Source organism: Zalophus californianus, chromosome 6 (genome assembly GCF_009762305.2).
Source record: "Zalophus californianus isolate mZalCal1 chromosome 6, mZalCal1.pri.v2, whole genome shotgun sequence".
Lineage (NCBI taxonomy): Eukaryota > Metazoa > Chordata > Mammalia > Carnivora > Otariidae > Zalophus > Zalophus californianus.
The window spans coordinates 125,695,239-125,713,083 of NC_045600.1; the positions used below are offsets into that span (position 1 = coordinate 125,695,239).

At 40.7% G+C, this 17,845-nt stretch overlaps 2 protein-coding genes across 2 annotated transcripts in view; both read right to left on the reverse strand.

Annotated features, from left to right (window-relative positions):
* Nucleotides 1–17,845, reverse strand: part of FAM189A1 (family with sequence similarity 189 member A1) — a 458,917-nt gene that overhangs the window by 128,397 nt on the left and 312,675 nt on the right. The window lies entirely within an intron of this gene.
* On the reverse strand, nucleotides 1,827–3,426 carry NSMCE3 (NSE3 homolog, SMC5-SMC6 complex component). Its single transcript, XM_027571936.2, has one exon. The coding sequence runs from the start codon at nucleotides 3,303–3,305 to the stop codon at nucleotides 2,451–2,453; it is 855 nt and encodes a 284-aa protein (XP_027427737.1). The 5' UTR covers nucleotides 3,306–3,426; the 3' UTR covers nucleotides 1,827–2,450.

Below are 17,845 nucleotides of genomic sequence, written 5' to 3' on the forward strand. Positions count from 1 at the left end.
TTAAAAAAAAAAAATCTCTTAGTAGGAAGAGCATGCAACTCTTGATCTCAGCATGGTGAGTACAAACGCCATGTTGGATGTAGAGATTGCTTAAAACAAAAAAATAAAATAAAATAAAAATTTTAAATAAGTAAAAAATAAAATCTGAAACAAAATGGTAATTCATTAAAGGTAAATTGTTAACATCTCTATGGAAAAGTGTGGGAGTGGGAGAAGAGATCTGCCTCAGACATAACTGATCGTGGGTTCTGGGTAATGATAGTTTTCACCATAGAGATGAAAATACCAGTGCTAAAACACTCCAGAAGGGAAAGCAGTTAGTGAAGTAAGGAACCAGTAAGCAGGATGCTCAATCATAAGGTAATTTATACACTGAAATAAAAGGCAAAGCAAGAAGAAATGCCTTCAAGGGCCAATTATATCCCACTGATGAAATAAATGCAAATTCCGATTCAAAAGAATAAAACAAAACACAGTAACCCAGGGCACCTGGGTGGCTCAGTAGGTTAAGCATCTGCCTTCGGATCGAGTCCCACATCAAGCCCCCCATCAGGCTCCCTGCTCGGCGGGAGGCCTGCTTCTTCCTCTCCCATTCCCCCTGCTTGTGTTCCCTCGCTCGCTGTGTCTCCCTCTGTCAAATAAAAAAAAAAAAAAAAAACAACACAGTAACCTATCACATTCTTCCATACCACTACAAACCCACCATAGACTCTTCTAGATGACATTTAATCCAGGGTTGATCAAATCCACATTTTTTTAGCTAAATTATCTCATTTCAGGGTTAATTTGTAGTACCTTCTCAAACAATTATACTTATTCACCCCCTGAATAATTATTTGTTGAGTCTCTGAATATAAGCAGCATTTTGCCAGAGGCTATGGGGGTATACGATGGGAAGACATTGGAAGCTCTTTTCTTCAGACTCATTTAATCCATGAAAAAACTATGATATAGTTACTGTTTTTCCCATCTTACAGGTAAACTGAGATTCAGAAAACTTAAAATCTACCCCGAATTACCACGCTGACATAGCATGAGCCCTAATTCAAACTGTTTGTCAGACAATCTCAAAACCCATACCTTTTCACTATACAATTAGCTCTCAAGCCCAGGGGAGATCTTCTGTCTAACTGTCCTGCTCTACTTTATATGGGCTATACTCACAACATACCATGAGTTACATTTTTCCAAGCCGCACACAACAGAGTCAGGCTAGAAGACCGACATAACTTTTGAACCAGTAACTCTGACTCTGTGATTTAGAAGTTAATGAGAGAAAACCTGAAAAAAAAAGCCCAAAACACAAACTTTACTCCAGACCAAGATTAAAAAAAAAATTGAGTTAAGAAACAAAGTTAACAACTAAAATCCTCCACACCAGGCATTGTACCAAGAACTTTACATATACTTCCAAAATCTAATTACTACATTATCACACATAGCATGAGCATCATCAGCTCATTTTACAGGTGAGGAAACATCTGTATACAAATAACCTGCCTAAATTCATACAGCTAGTTATGTGAAGCGAGGATCTGAACCAGGTAGTCTGATTCCCAAGTAGGCATGATTAATCACTAACAGTTTTATCCACTTTTTTGTACCCAGTGAGAAATGTATTTTTCATTTTAGATCGTGATCCAATATGCACACACACATATAAAAGTAAGCCAACTTCTACAAAACACTATTTATCTTAATAATATGTAGCAAGAAAAAAATGCTTTTAAGATGGTTTTGGGTCATGAAATTAACATCTCATGAACCATGACTGAAAAATGCACAATGCCTAATTGCTTCAAAGATACAGTATTTATTACAATTATAGCCACAAAAAAAGAAAAAACAAAAAAAAAGAAAAAACCAAATGGCACTAAATGGTCACAGAGCTGAGTGATAATTATGAATATTAAAAAAAAACTGCTATTCGGAGAAAATACAATATGTACATTACTTAGATGATGCATAATGCTTATATACGTGGGAAATATATAAATATAAAATAGCTGTCAAGGTAAAAAAGGATATAGACAATTACATTTTTTTTTAATTTATAAAGGTTTTTATTTTAACTTACAAACTGTTGAAGAGACAATAACCACTTCGCTTTTATTTTCTTGGCGCGAAAGTAATTTACCAATGTGTTCTTTTTTAAACACCTGTTCCAGATCACGGTACAAAGTTTTTCAATCAGTTGTACAATGGTAGCAAAATTTTTACGCCAAAATATACAACGGTAAAACAAATCAAACCAAAATCCCCTAATATTTTAAAAGTGAAAAGTTGGAACCAAACAACTTACATTAAGAGAACGTGAGAACGTAAGTTTGCAAACACATCCTAAATCCACACACATTTAAGCGTTACAGAAATATGCTCCCTCCCACCCCTAACCCTTCACCCGGTGCCTTTGACCTTCCCCAGAAGTCCCTCTGAATCTGTCTCAGACTTCAAGAGGAGGCGGCTGGGCCACCTGTCTCAGGTCTGGCTCTGGCCTCCTCATCTGCCAAAGCCTCACAGTACTGTGCTGGCCAGTCCTTGGGGTCTTGATTATGGACTTTGGCTACAAACTTAAGAACTTTCATCTTGCTGGTTTCCAGGTTGGTTCGGGGGCCCCACTGTAACTCATAGTCTACAGGATCAGTGTGGGGTATCCGCCGGTACTCCAGGTAACGCTGCCGCACGAATTCTTCGGTAATAAGTTTCTTTGGGTCCCCAAAGACTAAATGCTTTTTTGTGGGGTACACCCCTAAGCGACGCAGGAAGTCCCAGACCTCCGTTTCCTTGATGGTATTGCCCTTCATAAAGATGAGACCTAAAACAATCATCAGGAGGCCGGTGGTGGGCGTGCCCTGATCGCCTCTCACCTCGGCATCCTCCTCCACCGGTTCCAGAGTGTTGATCAGGATGTAGGTGTTGCTTTTGGGTTCCAGTTCCACCAGCTTGTACCCGAAGACGTACTCGAGGCGCTCGGCAGCCAGTTTAAGGAGGTCAGGGAAGATGTCCTTGTAGTCCCCGATGACGTGCTTCAGTATGTCAGTGCGCTTGATCGGGATCTTCTTCTGGTCCTTAATCAGCAAGAACTGCACCAGCTCGGCCACCTTCAGCTCCAGCTGCTGCTGGGACCTGGGCCCCACCTCCGGGCAGGCCTCGGCCCGGCGGGAGCCCTGCGACGATGTGCTCCGGGTCTCCTGGGAGCTGCCCGCCCCGCGGGAGGTGCTCGGGGCCTCCTCGGCCGCGCCGCGGCCCCAGTCCCTCTCCGCCTGGGAGCTAGGGCGGCCCCGGCTCCTCGGTTTCTGCAACATGTCCCCGGCTGCAGAAGCCCTAACGGGCGGCGGCGGCAGCGGCGGCGGCAGCGGCGGGATCGCAGCGCGCAGCGGGAATTGTGGGTTGGCGCGCGGCACGGCTGGACGGCCTTGGGCGGGGCCAGAGGGGGCGCGCGCTGCATCACGGAGACCGCGCCTACGTCGGCGGAGACTGCGCGTTGCGTCGGGGGCGTCTGCCCGGCCGCGGCGCGTCGGCGTAAAGCCGCGGAGTCCTAGCAGTGGTTCTTGTTGGAACCTAAAGTGTCGTCTTCACCAAACCACCCAGACAGAGAACAGGAACCAAAACTCTTAAGCAAGTGTGCGGCTAAGCTCAGGACCACAAGGGCTCAGGCAAGTACTGCAGAAAATGAGTATTAAGAGTTTTAAAATCGCGAATATTTTTAGATGGAGGGAACTCAAAGTCTAAATGTGGGAGAAAAGTAAGGTGAGGAGGAAGGTAAGACCGTGAAAGTGAAGTAAAAGCATTTCCTTCTACACAAAACGACGTAAAAAGAAAAAAAGACCCAGATGATCCCTAACTACGTTTGCCTTCGCCACGCCCTCCCCTTGGCTCAGGTTCAAACCCTCGTAACCATTTACCACCAGTGACTTTCTCTAATGCCCCTAAGAGTTTATTGAAAACGAATGTTTGGTAAAAGCAAGCTTGCCTTGCAAGCAAGACTCTTAACCGCGTTTTCACTCTTTCAGTATTCATCGTCTATGCATTAAATTCCCTCTGCTAGACAACCAGGACAAAACCACCACATAAAACACGTTACAGTGAGGTCTTCTTGCTTCTATCTTTCGGAAAGCACTTGCTCATGTAAACTGCCTTGGGCCCACAACCACAATTTTCGCAGAAATGGCTAAGAAGAATGCTACAAACAGAAACGTGGTCTCTCAAAAGAGATTCCCATCTAATTTTGGGCATCACTGATCAAGAACTGCAATAATGTTAATCTATTAAATTTCTTAATTTTTAATATCTTAGCCTTAGGGCTCAAGAGAAAGAAAAGAGAACCCAGGGGTGTCAGTCCTCATAATCTGTGATGTGTGCACTTTGTATATATATTTTTAATTGTGCAGCTCTAATAGCCTACATGAGTCATTTCATTAACTCAAACCATCTGCAGTCTGCTGCCATTACTTCTGCAGATCTTAGCAAATGCGTTCCTTTTCTGTTTACTGACTTGCAGAGAAACTGAATTTCCTACTTTGTCTTTTGAAAGCTGCCCAGAAAGTGGGAAAACTTCAAAGAACCAAATCAAATCGAGTTCCTCTTTAATGCAAATATAGTCAAAGGAAAGCAATTCAAAACACATTATTTGAATAATAGCATCAAAACACAACCTTATTAAAATTTCATTAAGTGTTAGTAACATAAAATTTTTGTTTGTAATTCAATATGAAAATGCAATCTGATAATGGCCCTGGAACTGCAAATCTAAATGTAAAATGATATTCCATGTTGTGATGCAAGTACGCTAGGTTCTGGTAAACTATGAGTAATAACTCTCTGTTCCACACAAGATCTAACAATATATCCTCCTCAAGCATCCATCTTAATGACAGAAGCCTACTAAGAAAAACAAATATATCATCAAGGCATTCATTTTTTTTTGACAATGAGAAAATTCATCTGCTTCATTTTCCTTACAAATTTGGACTTATGTTAAACTCCTGCAATCAGGAATTCTGCAAAAGTTCCCTCCAGAAGGATCAGTTGTACCCTGAGTTATAAAAAAAAGAAAAAGAGAGAAAGAAAAAATCAACCAACAGATAACAGAGAAATGGAAAATGAGATGAAGACCATTGTCAACAATTAGGCTGCATTTTCAGTATAAATCTGCAGTGTCCTTCAGCAGCATATTAATTCAGCAGATTGTCATACTCAAAATAGGTCAGAAAAGATACTGGTTAACACCAGTATCTCTATACTGTGTCCAGGAGAATGCAGGTATGAAAATACAGACATAAAATAATAGTATTAGAATGAATTTTAGGCATCGTATGGAGAAGTCATCCAGACCACCCTCCATTTTAGAATGACATGGAAAGCCATGGATGTTTGGGGAAAAACTGTTGTGATGATGATGATGGTAATAACACTGACAGTAATAATACATAGAAACAACAGCTGACAGTTATTACAAAGGTAACTGTGGGTCAGACTCTGTTCTAAGTGGTCTACATGGATTACTTCATTTAATCACCACGACAACCCTATGAGACCTGTTTGTTTATTATGTTTCTCTTCTCACAAAGGAAGAAACTGAGGCACAGAGGAAAATATTAGCAAATAAGTGATGGATCTAGTTCTGAATTAAGATATGGTGCCTCCAGACATTGCTCTTAACCATATGTTGAAGCAGACAGAACATAATAAATACGATGTCCTTGAAAAAGCAAAAGTATGGAGTTAGCTGGACCTAGATTAGAAATCTGTGTAACATTGGGGGAGCTACTGACGCTCCTTTCTGTTTCCAGATCAACAAAATGAGATTACCGTAATCTGTCCTTATCCAGAGGGAGTACGTTCCAAGACCCTCAATGGATGCCTAAAACTGCAGATAGACCTGAATCCTATATATACTATGTTTTTTCCTATACATGCATATATACCTATGATAAAGTTGATCAGTTAGGCACAATAAGAGATTAAAAGCAATAACCAGTAATAAAATAGCACAATTATAACAATATATGTAATGTAAAGTTAGTGTAAATATGGTCTCTCTCAAAATGTCACCCTTATGATGTGAGATGATAAAATGCCTACATGATGAGATAAAGTGAGGTGAATGACGCAGGCACTGTGATGTAGCGTTAGGCTATTACTGACCTGAGAATATGTCTGAAGAATCATCTGCTTGCAGACCACGGCTAACCAAGAGTAACCGAAAGAGCAAAAAGCGAAACCACAGATAAGGGGGGACTACTATAATAACCCAGGCATCAGGGAACTAATGAGATAGGTTTGCCAAGTACCTAGCACAAGGCTGGGACCGGGTAGTTGATAACAGTTTGCTTCTTTCCACAGGGTTTATGTTAAGGAAAACATCTGAGGACTCTACAAAGCTGTATGTAGAAAGATGTTTGCTGAAGTGAAACACTTGTACACACAAAAATGAGAAAAAAGTCTGGAAAGAAATATTTTAAGGTGCTATTAAAATTATTTCCTTTTAAAAATGAAATTCAGTGTTGATTGTCTTGCTTGGGAGATAAGTGAGAAATGTATTCTCAATGATTTTAACGTCCTAGTGACACCACGCCCCAGCAGTCATACATATTCAAATTTTCAGTAAATTCAGTGTGACTTGAATATGACATTTGTGACTTTGTTCAGCCAGTGAAGTAATAAAGACAAGTGGTTTAAAAAGAAAAACATTTTCAGTTTATGTTAATGACCTTAATACTTTTATTACTAGACCCAAAAGAAAAAGAAGGAAAAATTCCTTGAGGCAAAATTCGACTAGCTAGGATTTCAAATGCATTAAACAAAGAAATGCCTACCAGTTAGCACTTGCTCTTTAGATGTCTCTGAGTAATTAATTGCTTTATTTCATCTCCTTGGTAGCAAATGACTGCCAACAAGCTCTAATCATCTTTATTATCTACTGGATTCTCCTCTTCATTCACTGGTATTTCTTGCAGAACCAGAGAAAGGTTTTAAATTTTCTCAGCAACCTAGTGCAAAAAGGAGGTAAGGGCTTTCTGGGGGAGAAAAGCAATGATAAAAGCATGCAGCCACCGTATATGAACAGCTTCACTGCCTTTTCCAGTGAAAGAAAGTGGGACAATGTGTAGCACGTGAGCAAAGGAGTTGGAGCTGGGAAGGCAGATACTATTTTGGTGAGTAGATAGGAGGAAAAGGATTCCAGATACTTTAACGGTTGCAGTAAAATCCCTTGTGTCCACTCATCCGTAATAAAGATCCGTACAGGTTAAAAGACACAATAGGACTACTCGATAACACTTTGTCCCTCGTGGAAGAATACTTTAAATGGCAACAAAGCTTTCCTTGGCTGGTGGAAGGGGGTAGAGAGATGTAGCTTGATGAGATAGCTCTTTCCAAGCACTGCAGCTATTTGGCCCAGAAACACCTTCTTAGACTCTTTTCAAGAAATACAAACCTTCCAGTTATGCAGGGCCTTTTACTTACGAAAATCATTAAAATCTATTAAGTTATAAAATTACAAACATAAGGTCTCAATAGTGGCCAATAAATTTCTTATTTGCTTGTTTTTGCCTCTTGTTCTGCATCTTTTCCTTTTAGGAACTGCTTCTTCCAATCTCTAGGAGACCTTGGTAAGGCTCTACCTTTCTTTCCTGAGTGCATGAGATGCAGGCCAGCCACAGCAACTGGTTCAAAGGTCAGTCCACAGCCTTTCAGAGTTCACATAGGTTCTCTTTCTCCAAGCCAACAAGCTGGGTGGGTGATGTAAGCCTAGCCACCTTTGCCTTTGCTTGGACATAGCCTGCCTCATGGTGAAGCCAACTCAAAGATCTAAGAGAGAAATAGTCTTAATGCTGCCATCTGAATTTCTGGATCCTGAGTTCAAGGTCAAACTCCTGGGGATAACTACTTATTGAAGCAAGTCAAATCTCCTTTTACTTTATCTTCTTTTGGTTGGTTCTCCTTACTTGAAACTGGAAAAATTCTGGCTAAACAGTATCCAAACCCAATTAAGCAGGAGAATAAAGGGTACTAAGGAATGAGACTTGGTTTAAAGAGAATGGAGCTAGACAAAGTTAATATTACCTATAAGGTTATTGAATGTAATGAGAGGCGATCTGAATACAATTTGACATTTTTATTATTTCTTGGCATGTTCTGTGGTTGAGGAATGCACCTATGATTTTAATTGCTGGCAATAAGGCCAAAGTAGAAATCATGAAAGAAAGACTGTTCTTCCATGTAAAATGTACATATGAACTAATCTGGTGATTTACCTCTGCAGAAAGAAGTTTCAAACAACCTAGAATGTATTTTAAAGTATTTGTTATTCTAGAGTAGCTGTGTTCTCCATATTTAACACAAAGCATTTCCCCATAGGCCACACCGTTAAAGGTGACAGAAGCCTCATTCTTTTTTTCTAGGTTTCACTTTAGCGTAGAACAGAGGTATACTCACAGGGCAAGGGCACCCAGGAGGAGAATCGACAAGGCTAATACTCAGGGGCAAGACAGATATGTTGTTTGGAGAAAACTGAACAAATTGAAATGGATTAAGAATAAAAGAAGTGAATGAGAAAGAAATATGAAAATACTGAAGGCAGACAAGAAAAACCTTTCATATATGCGTAAGTGGTGATCCTGAAGGAGACAAATATAAACAGAAAACCAGAAATAATACTCAGAGGTACTCTAGAGATGGCTGTAGGAATCCTGGCCAGATGGTGGGTATGCACAGACCCCTTGTCTCTGATCCCCTCTCCTTCCTGGTTCCCTCCCTTGAGCTAACTCAACAACTAAAGCAAGCATGCATTCAAGGTTGAAGAGTACACAAAGGCCATGGGTTCTCCAAAATCTGCAAAGGAGAGTGAACAAGGCTGCTTCTCCCTGAGATGCAAGTGAGAGCTTAGGTACCTGGTAAGGAGAAAGCCTGCCCCTTCCCAAGGCCTGGGAATACCCAGGATCAGGTGGTACTTGCGGGTATTCAGCTGGCAGAAACCCATGTCTCCCTTCTGAGAGAGCCTACAGCTGTCTTCTTTCTGAGGGTAATCCTTCAAGAGCCTGTCCAGGCCGCTGACTAATTGCCCTCAGAGGAAGCCTTTCAGGCAGGTCAAATGCTATCAGGCCTTGATGTTGGGAGAGGCCTTGAGCAGTTTCAACCCTTTTGAGCCTGGATTCCAAGAGGCTCCTTCATGGTGCCTCAGGAGACATGTAAACAGTGTGTTCTCTGATTCACAGTGGCTCATAAAAGCAAAGTCTGCTGTGCCAGAAACTTCTGGGCCTCTTGCCACTTGCCAGCCTACTTGCCAGCAACTCTAGCAGCATGATCTGTAGAGGAAAGAAAGAAGGGCAGAACCTGGCACAGGTGAAATAAAACAGCTCATTAAAGATGATCCAAGAATTAATTTATTTATTTTTAAAAGATTTATTTATTTATTTTTTTATTTGAGAGAGAGAATGAGATAGAGCATGAGACGGGGGAGGGTCAGAGGGAGAAGCAGACTTCCTGCTGAGCAGGGAGCCCGATGCGGGACTCGATCCTGGGATTCCAGGATCATGACCTGAGCCGAAGGCAGTCGCTTAACCAACTGAGCCACCCAGGTGCCCCAGATCCAAGAATTTAAAGAAGCAGTAAAATTGACAAAGAGCTACAGTGACCAAGAAAGAACACCCAAATTAATAAAATCAGGAACAAAGGAGGGGATATCACTACCAATCTTAAAAAAAAAATTTGTAAGAGAATGCCATGAGCAATAAACAACTATATAACAACAGATTAGATAAGTTTGGTGAAATGGAAAAGTTCCTAGAAAGTCACAGATTTCAAGAAGAAATAGAAAATGTAAATAGGTCTACAATAAAGAAAGATTGAATTAGTAGTTTATAAACTGCCCACAAAGAAAAATCCAGATCCAGGTGGTTTCATTGGTGAATTCTACCAAAATTCTTTCAAAAAAAATTAAAACCAACTCTTTACAAACTCTTTCAGAAAACTGAAGAACCGATTCCCAACCCATTCTGAGTCCAGTATTATCTTGATACCAAAACCAGACCATGGCATTACAAGAAAACTACCAACCAACATCCCTTATGAATATTGATGCAAAAATCTATATCAAAAGAGTAGCTAATGAAATCTAACAATATGTAAAACGGATTGAAGACAATCCTTATCAAAATTCCAGCTGCATTTTTTACAGAAATTAACAGGCTGATCCTAAAATTCGTAGGAAATTCAAGGGACCCAGAATAGCCAAAACACTTAAAAAAGAACAAAGAACTCACATTTCCTCACACTTCTACAATATGTCAAAACTTCCTACAACACTAGGGTAATCAAAGCTCTGTGGTACTGGCACAAGCATAGACCTATTGTTATGGGCTGAATTGTGTCTCCCTCCTCCTCCTCAAATTCATAAATTTAAGTCCCAATTCCTAGGGCCTCAAAATGTGACTGAATTTGGAAATAAGCTCTTTAAATGGGTTAAGTTAAAATGAGGCCATTAGGGTAGGCTGCTAATCCAATAAGACTGATGCCCTCAGAAGGACACCATCCTTCATCCCTGGAAGAAATACCAGGGATGTGTGCACACACACAGAAGGCCATATGAGGACACAGTGAAAAGCCAGCTGTCTGCAAGTTAAGAAGAGAGGCTCAGGAGAAACCACACTTACGAACAGTGTCATCTTGGACTTTTAGCCTCCAGATTGTTAGAAAATAAATTCTGTTGTTTAAGCCACCCAGTCTGTGGTATTTTGTTATGGCAGCCCTGGTAAACTGATACACATATAGAGCAGTGGAGCAGAAGGGACAGTGCAAAATTAAATCCATACATCTATGGTTAACAGATATTTTTTAAAAAGGGACCAAGATAATTCAATGGGGGTAACAACAGATGGTGCTGGATATCCACACACGAAAGAATGAATTGAACCCTGACCTCACACCACATACAAAATTAACTCAAAGTGGATCATGGACCTAAATGTAAGATTTAAAACTATAAAACTCTTTTATTTTAAAGATTTTATTTATTTATTTGACAGAGACACAGCAATAGAGGAAATATTAGCAGGGGGAGTGGGAGAGGGAGAAGCAGGCTCCCCACGGGGCAGGGAGCCCGATGAGGGGCACGATCCCAGGACCCTGGGATCATGACCTGAGCCGAAGGCAGATACTTAACGACTGAGCCATCCAGGCACCCTAAAACTATAAAACTCTGGGCGCCTGGGTGGCTCAGTTGGTTAAGCGACTGCCTTCAGCTCAGGTCATGATCCTGGAGTCCCAGGATCGAGTCCCGCATCGGGCTCCCTGCTCAGCGGGGAGTCTGCTTCTCCCTCTGACCCTCTTCCCTCTCGTGCTCTCTATCTCTCATTCTCTCTCTCAAATAAATAAATAAAATCTTTAAAAAAAAAAACTATAAAACTCTTAAAATGAAACACAGGAGCAAATTTCATGACCTTGGGTTTGTCAATGACCTCTCAGATAAGAGACTAAAAGCAGAGATGATAAACAAGAAGACTGATAAGTTGTACTTCATCAAAGTTAAAAACTTGTGTGTGTCCAGGGATACTCAAGAATGTGAGAAGGCAATCTACACATTCTGGGGGAAATTATTTGCAAATCATGTATCTAATAAGGGACACATAGGCAGAAAATATAAACAACTCTTGGAACTTAAGACAAAAATCCAACTGTAAAACTGGGCAAAGGATTTGAATAGACATGTCTCCAAAGATGTAAGAATGGCTAATCACATGAGAAAATTTTGAACATAATTAGTCATTAGGGAAATGCAAATCAAAACCGTAATGATATACTACTTCAGGCTCTAGAATGGCTATAAACAAAAAAGGCAGACAATATCAAGGGTTAGCAAGGAGGCAGAGGAATTGGAAACCTCAAATATTGCTGGTGGGAACGTAAAATGGTACAGCTGTGGAAGACAGTTTTACCGTGGGGAATGGGGAGTGACTTTAGTGACTGCTAAAGCCTATGAGATTTCTTTTTGGGGTGATTCAAAATGTGATAAAATTAGATAATGATGGTTGCATAACTCTGAAGTATGCTAAAAACACTGTATACTTTAAACAAGTGAGTTTTATGATATGTTAATTATGTATTAATAAACCTGTTTTAAAAAGAACCTGAAGAAGAAGGCCAATCTGAAGAATCTTGAATAAGTTGCTCCTTCTGAAGTGTAATGAGATGAAACAGAAAAGAAGACTAAGAAAACAGTAATGAAAACCATCAAATGGATGCAGTTAGGGCACCCAGACTTTCTGGATCAACAGCAACAGAAAGAATTTTTAACTAAAAAGTTAAACTAAAATGGAGCAGAGTCTACTGTAGAAATAATGATTTTTGCCATTATCACAAAGATGTTTATATTCTAGGCAGTCAACGAACATCTTTATGCTACATGGTTGATGGAACACAGTTTCATCTTTCCTCTGCCACCAATTTCCTCTGGGTCATGGAAGACCTCTCAGCCTCTTCACCTGCAGAAACGCAGGGCTGAGTTAGGCAAACTCTTTCAGCTGTAAAATACTATTAATATATGAAAGAATTTTAGGGGTGCTTGGGTGGCTCAGTCAGTTGAGCATCCAACTCTTAATTTGGGCTCAGGTCATGATATCAGGTTTGTGAGATCATGCCCCGAATCAGGCTCTGCACTGGGTGTGGTTCCTGCTTAAGATTCTCTCCCTGTCCCTTTGCACCCCCTCCCAATAAAATACACACACACACACACACACACACACACACACGAAAGAATTCTAAATCAGAAATCATAAACACATGTTGAAAAGGAAATAGAAAGCCCCTCCTGAAAGTAACATTTAAAGAAACGCCTGGTTCCTCATTTATTAGATGTCAGTATGCTGGAGCATCCTGAGTTTCCCAGAGCATCTGCTGGTAAAACAATAAATTTCCTAACTTGGCTCTGTTTTTCTTCAAGTGACACAATTCTGTGACTTCTAGGACAAGTGGAGGTCTCCATTTAAAACTACTCTGTGGGAATGGATATTTAATGGCAGCGAAGTATCTTGAGGAAATGGGGCTCTGCTTGTTCCTACTGCTTCCTGCCATCCGTAACAGAGACACCAGACAAAGGGAGGCTTCGGGGGGTTGCCTTGGCCCTTGGATATTCCTGAGAGGAGGGCAAAATCAAAAATAGGTCATAAAGTCCATTGTGCATGAATGGTGATCCAATGCTTTCAGAACTCTATCTTCCTACTCATGAACAAGAACAAGTCCCCATTATCTCAAAATATACCAACCTTACTGTGAAAATGGCTTCTGAATTAAGTGTAGTGCAATATGTAAAACTTAATGCAGGATATTCACAAAAATGCAAAATCAGTTAACATCTGCAAAAGTATGTACAGGTATATTTATGACATATGATTTTAAACTAAATTCTTCTTCGTTTTACAGGCTCATTTTTTATTTCCTCACACAACCCTGAACTGAAGGCAAGATCTACTGTGATAAAAAATAAAGCAACACACCCCTCCCCGAAAAAAAGCTTTTCAGACACATACAATGGATTAATAAGCAAGTCACACACAATGTTAGGTACACATTTGCTCCTGATTGGGCCCAACTTTGACATGGTCTCTCTTACCCTGATGTCATCGCTTTAGTAAGCTATATTCCACTAAATGAATTGAATTTAGTTCCCACAGTTTCTTAATTATGACAACTAGGAACAATGAGATTATATACAAGAACTATATAAGGATCATGAAACTTAATAAAATCTAGAGGGAAAAAATAATCTCTAGAAATGTGAGCATGATTCAGGTGAGACATATCACCTCATTGATCTTGGGGTTCTGTCCACTCATTTGGCTGACCAGATTTCCAAGTACACCTTCTGAAAGGCTGCCCATCGGTAGAAAAAGATAATCTTACTGTAGAAGAAGAACACGAAGAACAGCGTCAATAGTTTTTTCAGTTAATATACACAAGTGAGTATTTTCAAATACTAAGAATTGATGTAAATTATCTTTCTACCTAGAGGGAACAAAAAGTCAGATGCTCTGTCCTTTGTACATGGGCAACCCTTTCTCTTACCCAGACTTTCTCTCGCTCACCTGGACATAAAGTTCTGATCGTTGCCTTTCTTAGTATGAAAACTGTTCAAATGAGCAAAGCCTGCACTCAACCAGAACTCTCACTTCTGTTCACTTGTCTTAGAGCATTAAAAGACATTGCTACTCTAGTTCCATGAAAACTTGTAAATCATTTAGGGCATATGTGACAACCCTGCTAAATAGAGAATTTGGCCACCTCATTTGTTACAAAGTCCCTAGTTCTCTAAGAAGGTACCCTCGAAACTCAAATATCGAGGAAGCTCAATATTAAAGGAAACCTCAGTCCCCTATCCTCTAAGCCCTTTCCTTGCGTGTACATGAGATGATTTGGCTGCTACCTGGAGCTTTCAGAAGCCTTGAACAAAAAAAAAAAAAAAGGCATTCCAGGCAATAAACAAGTTTAATTTCAATTGGACAAAAGGTACAAATAAGGCCTAGGGAAGGAAAAAACAGAATGGGTAAGACAGAACACACCTTTTAACATCAGGGAAAAATGGCAACTTTATAAATACAAATATGTTAAACAGCAAACATCTAACAGTGCTGTGGTTGAGAAAGTGATTCAAGGAAGAGACAAAGCCCCCCACATAAGTGAGAATCGCATGCATCTGGGAAGAGCAGAGCAGAGGGGAACGTGCTGCCTACTTACATGTCCGACCCAGCTGGCTTGGCTGCAATATTGCTTCCTGCAACCAGGAAGCCACTGTGGGAAGGACAGCCCTAAATGCATGAGAGGCAGAGGAGCTCCGTTTTCTGAAGGATTCCTGCCTCTTGAAACTGGCAACAACATCCCGTAATCTGGCTGGATAAACCAGGGCGTCTTTCTTGAGAAGCATGACTTTTTTTTTTTTTAATTCAGATTTTATTAATCCCACAGGTTTGAGAGAGGCGGTGTGGCAAAAGCAAATGTTAGCTAATTAACCACTTCCTAGGATCCAATCAGTCATTAAAAATGTGCTTATGAAATTTTCTTGAGCTGCTCAATTGTTTATAATTATCCAAGCGGTTCATACTACTCATGCATGTTTTCTTTCTTTTCACATTTATTTCTAAGCAAATTACCTAATTCAGTGTGGTTATTACTCTGGACATTTAAAAACTATATTGGGAAATTTCATGCAGTAACTAATGTGGATATATCTGTTATGCTAATGCTTAGTCCTTTGTGCCCAGGTGTGATTATTAGGTGCAAATTACAGAAATTCAGCCCAACTCAATTGCCACTTAATATTAACATCCATTCACATGTTCATTTGATTAATCTTACTCAAGGGTGATATTTTCTAAATTTATAAATAAATAATACAACCCACATAACAAGTGTCAAGAGTGGACATGTGACCCAGTTCTGGCCAATGAGATACTGAATATTTTGGTGGTATGTGGCGGGGGGGGGGGGCACATCTGAGAAATGTTTACTTGCTCTCAAAAAGAGGTTCACAGGGAAAAAAAATCCTCTTCTACTACACATTTTATATTTGCATGTAATGCCTCAAGCAGTGGCAGTCATCTTGTCATCATGAGTAGAACTAAGCTGACACATCAAAATATGAAACTGGTAGAATGAAAAGCTGGAGAGAATCTGGATCTTGGATGACTTCTCTAGGCTGCTGAACCAACTAACTCTGGAGCAGCCCACCTCTGAACTTGTTATTTGAGATAATTTATGCCCTTTGTCATTGAAGGTTTTGTGAATTGGGTTTTATATCACTTATAGCCCAAAGTATCCCAGCTCACATCTGTAGCCAAGAGAATCCCAACAAGGGGAATATATCGGTTGGTTGTTTAGACTTTACCTGCTGAAGCCAGGGCTCCCAGTCAGCAGCCATGTGCCAACCCCCTTCACCTAGCTCCGAGATCTATAGACATTTGAATATCAGCTTGAAATGCTGCTTAAGGTAGTAGTTCAAGACTGCAAGTTGGCAGTCAGCCTCCCTCTCTATGGCAAAAAGACATTTAGATTTTATCTAAGGACCTGCAAAGTTGGGGGGGGATCTTTGATTTGCCCAGATATCTAGAGTCTGTAAGTTATAAAGGCAGAATTTTCTTGGAAGTCCTATAGATGCATCCTCATATTTCATGGATATCACCCTAGCTTGAGTGATGTCCATCAACCAGTGGTTCCTTGTGTGAGTACTCACTGAGGAGTTTACCCCCACTATACACTAGAACCTTAAAGGATATCACAAAGTTCCCACTGCTCAATTCACTCTTTCCAGCAAGGTCATTTCTCTACCTGCCTGATGGACTTGGCATTTTAGCTTCCCAAGGCCATCCTCCAGGGGACTGAATCTTCAGTTCTCTGCCGCTTGGCCTATAGCGGTCCTTGACCCCTAACACCCTACTCTATATGTTACAAACTTGGTCCCCAGTTTTCTTGGAACGAGAAGACAGGAAGTTATAATCTGAGGCTCTGGAGGTTTTCAGGAGTGCCAATCTGTCCTGGTTGCCTAGACTCAATGCAGCACCCCCAAGTCTAGCCTTGTTTCCTACCTATAACTGTCCCTAATATGATGATGATCTGGAGACAGCTGAGCTCTGAGAGCCCCAGGCCAGCTAGCCAGCCACATGTTCTCCTGTATCCTGTGGCTACTGATGATGCCCAGGGTGGGGGTTTGTCCAGAGGTTGACCTACTATTGCTCCCCATGGCCTTTGATAATGGTGCGTGCTTAGCACAGAAAGTCAAAATCAGTAAGACTCTATAGACCAAAGGTCAGGTAGTATGGAGAAAGGCTGCATCTCTGGAAGAGCTCAGAGTGAGAAGCAGCCATCCCAAGCCAGAGTGAGACAACCTAGGGGACCTCTGAGCAGGACAGAAGGAGCCTGTATGGCTTACCTGAGCTATTGCCCAGCTGTCTCCATTGAAAGAGAAGTTGCGCGGTGGGCCTGAAGACACTCTACCTCTATCTGATTCTGAAAATGGACACCATCCCTAACCCCATCCCTCCCCTGCCCCTGCCATATCTAAAGTGAGACAATGTAGTTTGCCTACCCAACTGCCCCTTCCCCAAGAGGGAAAACAGTCCCACCCTATCTGCCTCCGTCTCTTCCTATTATTCTACCATAGCCTTAAAAGGGATCCTGTCACAGCCACCAGCTGAGCCCAAACCAGCACTGGGGGAACTCCTAACAAAATGATCAGGCAAAGCAAACTCACATGCCCACCTATAAGCATAGTGGTTTAAAGGAAGGAGACTGCCAAATTCCAGAACAGATGGCTACTATGGAGCAGAACTAATAGAAGAAACAGAAATAGACTATCAAATAAAAACATAATGAAAACACATAAGGAGATATTATTAGAGCACAATAAAATGCTTCTAGAACAGAATAATTCTTGTTTTTTAAGTTTAAAATTCTAGCAGAGGTACTGTAAAAGAGAATGGTCCCCGCTAAAGACCAAATCGCTATTTTAGAAGGTTCAAGTGAAAGATGTGTCACACAGTACAGGACAAAAGTTAATGGAATAAAAATCAATCACAAGGGAAATATCAAGATATGAAGGGCAGAGCAGGAGGCAATATTATATAAATCACAGAAGTTTGGGGGAAACAAAGCATATGACAGAGAATAAGCAAAGAAACTGTATCAAAGGAAATGCAACTCAAGACTTCAGATTTGAAAGGGCTCTGGAAAGGCAGAAGTTAGACCCATCCTGCTAAAATTTCTGAATTTTAAGAATAGAAAAATCGTACAAGCTTCCAGACAAAAAGGAGTTAAGTTGTTTCTAGAAACAGTCAGTCTAATATCCCATTTCTCACTT

What these genes read in the sequence shown, in the direction of transcription:
- NSMCE3 (XM_027571936.2), bottom strand. Translation starts at nt 3,305, where the DNA reads ATGTTGCAGAAACCGAGGAGCCGGGGCCGCCCTAGCTCCCAGGCGGAG.